The sequence below is a fragment of the Lathyrus oleraceus genome, chromosome 7, assembly GCF_024323335.1.
Source record: "Lathyrus oleraceus cultivar Zhongwan6 chromosome 7, CAAS_Psat_ZW6_1.0, whole genome shotgun sequence".
NCBI classification, from domain to species: Eukaryota; Viridiplantae; Streptophyta; class Magnoliopsida; order Fabales; family Fabaceae; genus Lathyrus; species Lathyrus oleraceus.
Genome location: NC_066585.1, coordinates 90,520,059 through 90,532,205, shown reverse-complemented (window position 1 = coordinate 90,532,205; position 12,147 = coordinate 90,520,059). Strand labels below are relative to the sequence as shown.

The window sequence follows — 12,147 nt, the reverse complement described above, 5'->3', positions numbered from 1 at the left end:
TTTTCGCGGGGCGAACTGAAGGAATTTTTGGAAAAATTAATGGCAGTGGATGGAACTCAATTTTTTTCACAAGAAAAGAAATTAGCAGCTAAATTGACAAAAATTTAAAAGCAAACTTACGGCGTTGGGTTGCCTTCCAACAAGCGCTTTGTTTAACGTTGTTATGAGCTCAACGGTTCAATGGTCTTCTTCACGATCCGACTTTGTTGAGCAACTTACTCAAGGGCTTTATTGTCTTTAAGAGGTTCTTGATGAACCTTCGATAAAATCCGATACCACCCTTTTTCGGAACTAATTTCACCAGACTCACCCATTCACTATCAGAGATAGAACAAATCATCCCGGCCTCTAATAGTTTGACAACTTCCTTCTTTTTCAGCACTTATATCAATTGATGCTCCTCTTTTTTGGACAAGGTATTACTAATGATCACCGGTTTAGTACAATCATCACCAAGGAACACATACTTCAAGTGTGGCTCTAGTTTTGGCTCTTCCACTTTCTTTGTCACATCCAAGCCTTCATTTGTCTCTTCATGATAAACAAGCTCTCCACAAGACTCTAATTCCTGCAACATTGCTTCGATCTCTTTTTCTTCATTTTCGGTCGAAACATTGTAGACTCCGATAAGAGATCTCTCTGATGGATTAGAAACGTGATCCTGGTTTGTGACCTCCACTATTTCCTCCTCGGTGGCATCGATTCGGAAAGAATCATGCTTGTCTTTAGGATGCTTCATGGCTTCAAAAAGATTGAAAATCACCTCTTCATCTTGCACTCTTACTTTCATGAGTCCATCATCAATGTCAATCATCATTCGGGCTGTTTTCATGAATGGTCTTCCAAGAATTAAAGGAGCATCACGATCCTCATCCATATCCACTATCACAAAATCTACCAGAAACAAGAATTTGTCTACCTTTACTAGCATATCTTGAGCAACTCCATATGGTGAAGTGGTAGATTTATCGGCTAGTTGTAAAGTCATCCTTGTATTTTTGATCTCAACATTTCCCAATCTTTTAACAATGGATAGGGGGATTAAATTGATGCTAGATCCCAAGTCAATCAAGCCATTACCAATGTAGGTGCCTCCAATGGTTACCGGTAAAACGACTCGGCCCGGATCAGATTCCTTCCTTGGGAGAGTTTTTTGGATTATGGCACTACAACGTGCATCAAGCAAGATTGTCTCGTCTCCCACATGTCTCCTTTTCTTTGTGAGAATATCCTTCATGAACTTTGCATACCGTGGCATTTTCTCTAATGCGTCGGCAAATGGAATATTTATTTGAAGTTGTTTGAATATGTCCATAAACCGTGCATAGTGTCTAGCATTATCCTTCTTTGATGGTGCGTGCGGATATGGTAGATGTTGAACTGGAATGACACTCACTCCTTTGTCTCTTTTTTCTTCTTTCTCGGCTCGATTTCCTTCTTCATTTCCTCTTCACACTGTTGTTCTGCTATCAATTGCTGGTTCTGCTTTTTTCGCGGCACGAAGGGAGATCGCGGCGCGAACTAAACAGTTTCTGCCACTTTCTCCTTTTCACAATCCACATCCTCATTTTCATATACAACATCCATCTCATTCTCTACTGTAATCTCCTTTCTTTTTCCACTTGTCAACTCTTTACCGCTTCTAGTAAGAATTGCTTTACAATGCTCCTTTGGATTAGTTTGAGTGTTAGCGGAGAATGAAGATCCCGCGTTTTGTTCCGACAATTGTTTCGCAAGTTGACCTACTTGGTTTTCCAAATTCTTGATTGCTGCCTCGTTGCTCTTCTGATTTGCCATGGAGGCTTGCATGAATCGTTGGAGAGTGTCTTCTAGCTTTGAATTTCCTCCTTGCGATTGTTGTGCTTGAGAATTTGGGTGTTGATAAGGACTTTGTTGCTGAAAATTTTGGTTATTGAACCTTGATGGTTGATAACCTTGATTGTTTCTTGGATATGAGTTATTAGGAGGTTGTCTTTGATAGCTTTGATTTTGATTTTTCACATAGCTCACTTCTTCTAGTGGAGGGCAAAAACCGGTTGGATGATCTCCTTGACATAGTTCACAACATGCTACTTGATGTCTATCTTGAGATACTTGAATTTCCTTCAATTGTTGTGGAAGTTTGGACATTTGTTGAGTGAGCAACTCCACTTGTTGAGAGAGTAACTTGTTTTGGGCAAGAATAGCATCATTGGTATTTAATTCAAGAACTCCCGGTTTCCGTTGTGAAGGACTACGGTCATGTTGACTTTGACGATCATTGAGTGCCATCCGGTCAATAATGACTTTTGCTTCTTCCGCATTCTTTGACATAAGAGAGCCACCCGCGGTAGCATCCAAAAGTGTTTTGTGAGTCGATTGGAGCCCATTTAGATAAATATGGATTTGAGTGAGCTCATCAAAACCATGGCCTTTGCGTTTCCTCAACATCGACTTGAATCTTTTCCAAGCCTCATTTAGAGACTCGTTGCTTCCTTGAGTGAATACCACAATAGTCGTTTTGGCTTCCATGAATCGGGATTGAGGAAAATATCTTTCTAGAAACTTTTCTTCTAGCAAATTCCAATCCGTCATCACTCTTGGTGCGTGATCAAGGTACCACTCTTTTGCCTTTTCCACTAAGGAGTGTGGGAACATCCTCTTGAATAACGCTTCTTCACCCGCTTCGTCTATTCCTGTAGAACCCGCAATCTCATAGAATTTGATGAGATGGGTATACAGATCTTCATGGTCCATTCCGGTGAATGGATTTGCATAAAGAAGTTGGAGGATTCCGGTCTTCATCTCCGTATTCCTTCCTTCACAAGCAAATTGAGCATTCCTTCTTGGACTATTAGCGGACATTTCGGTAGGAGTGTCATCCACCATATTTCCTTCACAAGTCTCTATAACCACTTCTTCGATTTGAACAAGTGAAGAAGTAGATGTTTCCTCTCTCCGGTTCCTCTCTTCGGCTAGTTTCCTTCTTCTTCGTGTTTTGCTATTGAGCTTTCGAAGTGTTCTTTCAATTTCGGGATCAAATTGAAATTGCTCCTCGGTAGCTTTTCCTCGCATGCACTAGAATCTACAAAACTAACAAACCAAGTGAAACGCAAGAGTGATAGTAAGTACAAAACTTAGAACAATGAATTATTGCAATACTTGTAATATCGAACACCAATCCCCAGCAACGACGCCAATTTGTTGAAAAGTATACTTTCGGAAAATATTTTAATATCGTATCCACAGAGACTGGTTGTTATTACCGCCATTCTATAATCCAAATTGTTATAAGTTCAAAATGTAACCAAGTTGTTTTGTTTGAAAAGTTATCTTTTGAGTAAAATGTCACTAAAACAATAAAATAGTTTTAATCAAATGTAAAAGGCTTGACAAGATTGGAGTTCACTATTCAAATTGCTTATGATTCCTTATGACAACTATATAGATTTAAGATTATTGATGATGTTCACATATCCTCTCAATATCATTTATGTCTAAATGATATTGTGATAATCACTATATTAATCTTTAGACGATTTCTCCACCTAACTATCAATATAACATCTTTAATGGTTGATATAAAAGAAGAGTAGTGAATAAATCTATCTCTACAACTTATCCACTACTTGAAAATATATTTTGGAGTTTCTATGAGCTTTTTTATCTTCTGCATTAGACCATTCAACTTCTGACTTTAAGATTAATGTTCCATCATGAGAGGTAGTCATAAGGTGTTTCCAACCTTTTATAATAGCCTTCCATGTTATGTTATCCATGGATTTAAGGAAAGCAATCATTTTAGATTTCCAATAATGATAATTGGTTCCATCTAAGACATGTGGTCTATTGAATGATCTTCCTTCCTTTGTATTGACCATTTGAACATAATATACTCTCCCAGAAGCTCACCCAAACATAACATGGTGTCTGCTCTGATGCCAATTGAAATTCTGGTTTGTTTGCATGACAGATGTTAAACACAATGCCTGAGACAATATGTATAACTTGCTACTATTAACAGATTAATAGTTAGTGGGAAACAAATCATTAAGAAATAAAGAACACAAAAGATTATCAACCCAGTTCGGTGCAACGTTAAACAACCAAACAAACTCTAACTAACTCTACATACCCTAAGTATCACAGCTAATTCTATTAAAATGCATTTTTCTCACTAAATAACTCTTACTTGTATATAAGTAATACACAAAACACTGAATTATACATGCCATTCACGATTTAGTGGTTGAATCTTATAATATTTTCTGACACTAGCAACATAGGTGGTGGTGCTTTCGATCCAACAATCTTTTAACAAGTCTCAAGGAACCACCGTTTGTACTTGTGGCATGATGAATGTGCCTTTATCCATTTGTCAGAGCAAATAACATGGAAACCATGATTGAATTTTTTCAAAATGCGCGCCTTTTCACCCTTTGTAAAGTCTGAGAGACATATCACACACTCTATCTCCAACCTAGATAATTTCAGCTCAATTGAATAACTCACTATTAGGAATGTCTTAAGAGCTTTTTTCTTGATTCCCTTGTACAACAATTGAGGTGTAGAGTTGCTGATCAAACTCGAAGTGAGTTGTTGTTGATGACTACGTTTGAAAACCTCAAGGCACACTGTATAATGGAGTTCAATGCAAGAGAGATAAAAGAGAACATATTAGAACTGTAAGTATCATGACTACATTTGCATCAGTTTTTCTAATACTAAAATACAAATTTGTTGAATTATTGGGTGTGTGAACAAGAAAGTTGGTTAGTGATTGATGATAAATTATGCCTTGGAAGAGTAACCTTCTTGTGTGGGATTCCATAAGAAGCTCATGTTGTGAAGTAAAGTATGTAGAAGCATATACGGTTTTGTTGGGGAAATTGCTAAGTTTGTTATTTAGAAATTAATAAGGGATTATATATAGAGAAGTTAATAAGGCACAATTGAAATGGCATTCAGATCTAATTAAAGTTTGAATTAAATATTATTAGTAGTTAATATTTTTCATTCTATTTTCTCCACTTATCACTCTTCCTTTTTCAGCATTATTTATTTTAATGAATTCAAAATTCAGAAAACTCCACAGTTATTCTTCTAGAACATGCTAAATTATCGCGTTTTCATTAATTTTATTTTATTTTTCTACGAAAATTCCCTTAAAGGGGAGGTCTCATATTCATTATGGGTCCTAAGCATTTTCCAAGACCAAAAGAATCAAGAAGTTGAAACTTTTTTCCCTTTAATCTATTAAGAATGTTTGAAATTCAAATTTTGTGCCATCTAATTGATCAAACCTAATGTTTGAATCGATTAAAACCTAAATAGCTTCCATTGTTTTTTAGCATCGAATCAAAAATCGATCGAAATTATTTTTTTTATTAATTATATCAAACCTTAATCAATTTAAAGGGGTTATATAAAAAAGTAACATTTTTCTTATTCTTATTCATCCCTCTCATATTCTTCTACTTGTTTATTCTTTTTGTTTGTTTGTTTTTGTTTTGTTTTTTCTATTTGTGTGTTTTAAACACCATTATCACAAAAAATGGCACCCAAGAGAACTCATACCGCGGTTAGATCTTTTGCTCAAGCTTACTTTTTGAAGAATTATCATATAAACAGAAAGTTCAACAATAATTTTGTCAACAGTTAACTCATCTCAGTTAATTAGGTTTATTTTGAGAAGTTTGCATTCTTCAACTCCTTCATTCAAGAAAATCTAAGGAGTTTTGTCCACAACAAATAAGGAGAGATGTTTCGGAAGTTGGTAAAATTTTTCTACACAAATCTTAACTATAAGGATTGGGTAATCACGACTGAGGTATATAAGACTCAAATTTATTTTTCTATCGAAGAATTTGATGTTATTTATGATTTACCCTACACTTGCTCTCTCTACACTTCCGATGCTCCAAGTTCTATGGATAATTTTGATATATAAACATGTCACAAATTCCCTCAAACTACAAGATTTGTGACTCTGAATATTCGTCTCATTCTCTATGTGGTTACATATGTGCTGATCCAAAGAAGTTTAACCTCGTGAAAATACTGAAAACCAATGTGGTGCGAACATGATTACTAGCCAACAAGACCGAGATAAATTGGACTAATGAGGTAATTCAACATACGTTGGAATGTCGAAGAAAGGAAAACTCATGGTTACCATATGGTGACTTGATTAAGAAAATTTAAATGCATTTGGATCCAATTAAGAAATATAAGAGTTTATTGGGAGTTCCACTAAAATTGGGAAAAACAATTTGAGTCAGATGCCGATCAAAGACCAAAATGCTGCCTTGGTGCACAAGGGCCCCAAGGCGAAAAATGAGCTTCCCAACTTTAACAACAAGCATATCAGTAAACAGAAACTTAAAACCAGGAGGACTTTTATTATGAGATCCCTCAAAATCCTTCTACTGAAGCAATGCTTAACACCATCTTAACCAACTCGCAAGCACATACTTTTCCTATTATCCAGATGCCTGCCAAAATTGTTTTTCTAAAATAAAACTTAGCAGACTTGCTAATACATATACCTCTTGGACGTTTTGGTGATGATAATGGTTGATACATCTAGTTGGTCTTGTTTGTTTTTTTACTTAGTTGTCTTCTTGTATTGCTTCTTATTTTCCATTATGTAATGCTCTCCTCTTTATAATATACGAATAAGTTCTTTACGTTCATCTTAACTTAATATATGTGTTCAATATTCTGTTAATTATTTTATATAACGCCTTTTTGATATTGACAAAAAGGGATAAATGTACTCTTAAGGGTAATAAATTATACTCTCTTTATATGTGAGGGGGAAGCTAAAAAACTTAAATTTTTTTATCTATATCTTTTTGTTTTATCACGTCCCCGAGAGATGTGTTGCCATCATCAAAAAGTGAGAGAATATGGTTATATGTGATGTGCATATAATGCCTACAAATGATTTTGATGATGACAATAGAACAAGAAATAAGATATTTGAAGTCTCATTAAAGCACAAGATAAAGTGTCTTAAGTTCTAGTTGAAAGTTTTACACAAAGTTTAAATCAAGTAAGAGTTTTGATGGTATTGTACTATAATTATTTATTCAAGAGAGTAGTTCTCTTGTGATATTTTTGTAATAGACTTGAAGGCTGAAAGCAAAAATGTAAAAACCTTGGTGTAAGGTTGTTAAACTGAACATGTATAAAAGCTCTAGGTGTTGTTTAAGGTTATTAGATTGAACCTGTGTAAAAGCTCAAGGTTGTTTGTGTAAGATTGTTTGGTTGATCCTTCGTAAAATCTCAATGGGAAATCTTATATTGTTAGGGGAAACTCTTTGGGACTGGAGTAGGTAACGTTATTTAGGAAAAACCAGGATAATCTCTAGTGTGATATTTCTATTCTTATCTCTTTCTATTTTTGTCATTTATTTTATTTCATTGCTTATTTGTGCCTCTTCTCATTTATGTTATTCCTATGCTTTATCTATATTTATTTATCTCTTCTAACATATTTTTTTTCAAAAATAAAACCATTTTTTAAAACTAAAATTTGAAATCCAATTATTACAATCACCCTCATCTTGTGTTAGGAGTCGCCTATTCAACAGATCCTTCGTAATCTTCAATATTTGTGGCTTCTCAAGGGACTTAGGGATCTTCCAGTCAACAATGTGTCTAGTGAACATATTCTTTTGGTGGTGGGTGGAGGCGTGGTGAGTGGTACTGTGCTCATTTTTTCTCTAAGAGTAGTGATGTGAGAAAGATCTCCTAGGACTACGGTTCTCGAGTGGCGTGTGGCTGATATCTCCGCCTCCAAAATCATGATGGGGAATTACGATTGAGTTACAATGATGACGACTTTATGGAAACTTTTTCGCTCTTTTTGGTTGTGGAATGACGTTGACAATAGATACCCTCCAAGCAACTTCCAAGTCATTGTGTTGTAACATATCTAATTGAGTTGCAATCTTAGAAGAAATTTTCTACTGTTTCTCATCAATGCAAATAAGTTTCTTGTTGAAGAGGCTCACATTTTGTTGTTGTAAATTGTATATACATTTCACGAGCTCCTTAACACCTCGGAGTTCCAACATGGCTTGGATTGTTTTGGAGATTGTGCAACAGTCCAGACCGGATTGGAACAACGATTTAGGAAGAGGTTTATGCGGTGGATGAAGTGAAAACTGGTGTAGGAACGATGAAAGTTGAAGAGATTTTTGACAGATCGATTGAGAAGTTGGAACCTGATGCGAAGCTAAAATTAGTGAACTGATTAGGATCAGCGTGTGTACGTCTCGGTGATGAGATGGTTCTTTTATCGTAAGAGTAAGTATTGATGCAATGGTATTTTGAAGTATTTGAATCATCTATCAAACATGAGGCATTTGAGCCGTGTTGTTGTGGGTTGTGGATCGAGTTTCTATGGATGCTACCATTGGACATGATGACGAGAAAAAATATCAAAGAGATTAACTGTGATCAAAATTGGTAACAATTCCAATTATGGTGCTTATAGCGGTTAACTGAAACGGTTACAGCGACACAACTTAGTTCACCTAAAAATCTGATGGAGAATTCATGAAAATCAAAAGTCGATTTACATAGACAGCACATTATTCCGTACTAGAATAGAAAATAATGGTAGGTTGAAGGTGATCATGATGGAAGGTCTTCTGGTACATTCGTAATAGTCTTAGTGATCATAGAGAGGGGGGGGGGGGGGGGGGTTGTGGAGTTACTTGCAAGATTACCACTATAATGCTCATGTCAATCAAAGAGAGAGGTGAATCTTACAAGTGCAAGATTGAATAATACTTTGGTGTGACTTAAAGTCACACTTACATAGAGATAACTGTTAGAATCGTCACCGCTGGTCAAGTGTAAAGCGCAGAGGACCATTGGACAAGCATCAACTATCAAGATGAAGACGAGGCCCTACTTGTGTGCGACACTTCAGTGTGGAAGTTTATATGTTCACTAGTTGGTGGAGCCCTTTGGTCGGATTAGGCTTCATTGATTTTCCCGATCTTATCAAACCTTTAACTAATCTAAATACTGATGATTTTTGTGTTCATATATCTTTTCCTAAATAAACAAATACCCAACCAATAGTAGAATAAGACAAAATAAAAAACAACGGCGGGGAGACAAAAAAAGGATAACTCAAGGGAGAAACTTTGTTGCAAACAATATCAGAGTCATTGATACCAATGTTTTAAAAACTGAATCGATCATCAAATCAGTAAGGGTACTGGGTCACTGGTTCATTGATCGAACAACTAGGTCATTGGTCGAACCACATGACTAAACTAGAAAAAATTCAAATAACCCAGTTGAATAAACTGATCTCTATAACAAAACTATATAGTTATTAAACCAATTAAACCAAATGACTCACTCTCTAAAAAAATTATGATACCTAGAAATTTTTAAAATATCACCATTTCATAGTTTCATTCTTTAAATTCAAATTTTAAATATAGTTACCACACACAATAAAATAGTACAAAATCCAAATCCAAATAAATTTTAAACAAATTAATTTCAATATAAACTGAATAATAAAATAACTCTGGTGTCTAATAAATTTAATTCTAAGGAGGGAATGTTGTTCCAAATAAATTTTGAACAAATTTTATTTAAATTTTTAAAAAAAATTTATCCGAGAACAAAAACAAACAATTGACTAGTTAGTTGTCTGAAATCACCAGTTCGCTAATTTTTACTAATTTTGACCGATTCTTATTTGTTTAATAATTTATCCGGACCAACAATCAAACCATATTTATGACCCCTCCGATTCCAAATTCGACCGACCTGTTCGGTCTTGCTTTTAAAACACTTGATTAGTACCGGCAACTTGCACTTTAAATTTAAATAATATACACATCAATCCTTTTATTCTTTCTTAAAATGAAAAACAATCCCTTTATTCTTATCTTTACCAAGAATCTCTCGCTAGGATAATAATCTACATAAATTCACTTGATATGAAAACCTATACAGAATAAACACTTATTGCAGAATGTTATTGAAAAACAATTGCACTCAAACCTTTAAGTAATGTATAATTTATATTTAGGCTCAACTTAAAGAAGTGGAAATATTCAAACTGTAATGAACATTTGTCTGCTTTCTTCCCAATAGCTACGCTCAACAGCTTCACGGTTTAGTGGTTGAATCGTTATAATAGATTCTGGCACCGGCAACATAGGTGGTGGTGCTTCCGATCCAACAATCTTTCGACAAGTCTCAAGGAGGCACTGTCTGCACTTGGGGCATGATGAGTGTGCCTTTAGCCATTTGTCAATGCAATGAACATGGAAACCATGATTGCATTTTGGCAAAATGCGTACATTTTCACCCTTAGTAAACTCTGAGAGACATATCACACACTCCGTATCTAAACTAGGTAATTTCAGTTCAGTTGAATAACTCACTATTGGGAATGTTTTGAGAGCCTTCTTTTTGATTCCTTTGTTGACCGATTGAGGTGAAGAGTTGCTGCTCGAACTCGAAGAAGCGTTATTGTTGATGGCCATGTTTGAAAACCTTAAAGCACACCTTATGATGGAGTTTAATACAAGTGAGCAAATAAGAGCACATATTAGAACTGCAAGTATCATCACAACATTTGCATCAGTTTCGCTAAGACCAAAATATATATTTGTTGAATTGTTGTGTGTGAGAACTTGGGAGGTTGTTAATGATTGACGATCAATAGGTCCTTGGAATAGTAACCTTCTTGTGTGAGATCCCACAAGAAGTTCATGGAGGAGTGGTGAAGAAAAGGAAGTAGAAGCATACATGTTTTTTGTTGAGGAAGTGGACGAATTAGTTCTTTAGAACTTATATATAGGGCAGCTAATAAGGTAGAATTGATATGGTATCTGGCTTTAACTAAAGTTTGAATAAACTACTATAGTAGTTGATGTTTTTTTATCCCTTTTTCTCCACTCATCACTATGTCTTTTTGTGCATTATTTAATTCAATGCAATCTGGCTTTATAATCAATTAGGCTCCATTTTAATTCCACTTAAAAGGACTTAATCCAATGTCTCATCTTTTACGTCCCTATGAGAGAAAGATATAGAACCAAGTGGGCAGGTGAGTGGAAAAGGTATATGGTTTTCTTATCTGCCAACGTCCTTTTGGTGATACTCTTGAAACTCTTGACAAGTTGAGGTTCAAAACAATAACAATAACCATCGAATTATGGTTGGGAACTTAGTTAGAAAATGATTTACATTTAAATTTCGTCAAAGTATAAGTGGTGTTTAAATCAAGAATTTCGTAGTCCAAAATATTTTGTTTACCACTAGACCAAATCTTTTGAATATATCATATCAATTATATAAATAGTGGTCATAGTGGATGTACATCTGGATTTAAACTGAGGTCCATTGCAGATATATTTGGATTTATTGTAGGACATTCATCATTTAACTATTTTGAAGTTCTTATATTTAAAGGCAGACATAGAACTCATCATTTTCATATTAATGTAAATAGAGTATTGATCAAGCTAACTATTTAGAAAAATCGCCTCCTTTCTACGATTGGTAGGATTCGTTTGATCTAGTTAGTTATACAAGACACTTAGGATTTATGATGGTCAATCAATCTTCCTAACAAACTAGATTTTTGCATTAGAAAATTTGTCTAGACAGGTAGCATAGAAAGTAGAAATCTGACTACATCTTGGAATATCATTTACTCACCTTTTTTAAAGGAAGTCTTGGTATGAGAGATATTGAGATAATAAACAAAGCCAGTTGTTTATCTCTTTGTTGGAAATTGTTGACTATCAATAATCAATGGTCTTTTGTATTATTAGTAGATACCTCAGTCACAAAAAACTAATCATGCATAATATTTCTTCTTCTATATGACTTGGGGCAATGGGAAGAACATTGATTCATGGTCTGAAAATGAGTTGAGATACAAAATTAAAGATTTACATCTAGTATTACCAGTGGATATTCATTTTATGCAAGCTGCTAAGATTTATTCAATTATCCAAGACATAAATTTAGAATATTCATCATGGCTTATCCATTTTTCCTCCTCAAAATTTTGAAGACATTTTGAAGATTAACTTGTCATTTGATAATACATTTGCTGATAAACTTATTTGGACAAAATCTATAAATAGTGATCTATGTTTTAAAGATATA

The 12,147-nt window shown here is 34.7% G+C and overlaps 1 protein-coding gene and 1 pseudogene across 1 annotated transcript; both read right to left on the bottom strand.

The window, feature by feature from the left end:
• Window positions 1-4,293: 4,293 nt before the first annotated feature.
• LOC127102191 (RING-H2 finger protein ATL78-like) lies at window positions 4,294-6,148 on the bottom strand (annotated as a pseudogene).
• A 3,737-nt stretch (window positions 6,149-9,885) lies between these two features.
• LOC127105779 (RING-H2 finger protein ATL78-like) lies at window positions 9,886-10,778 on the bottom strand. The gene has a single exon (XM_051042985.1). The coding sequence runs from the start codon at window positions 10,776-10,778 to the stop codon at window positions 10,077-10,079; it is 702 nt and encodes a 233-aa protein (XP_050898942.1). The 3' UTR covers window positions 9,886-10,076.
• Between the last annotated feature and the right edge of the window lie 1,369 nt (window positions 10,779-12,147).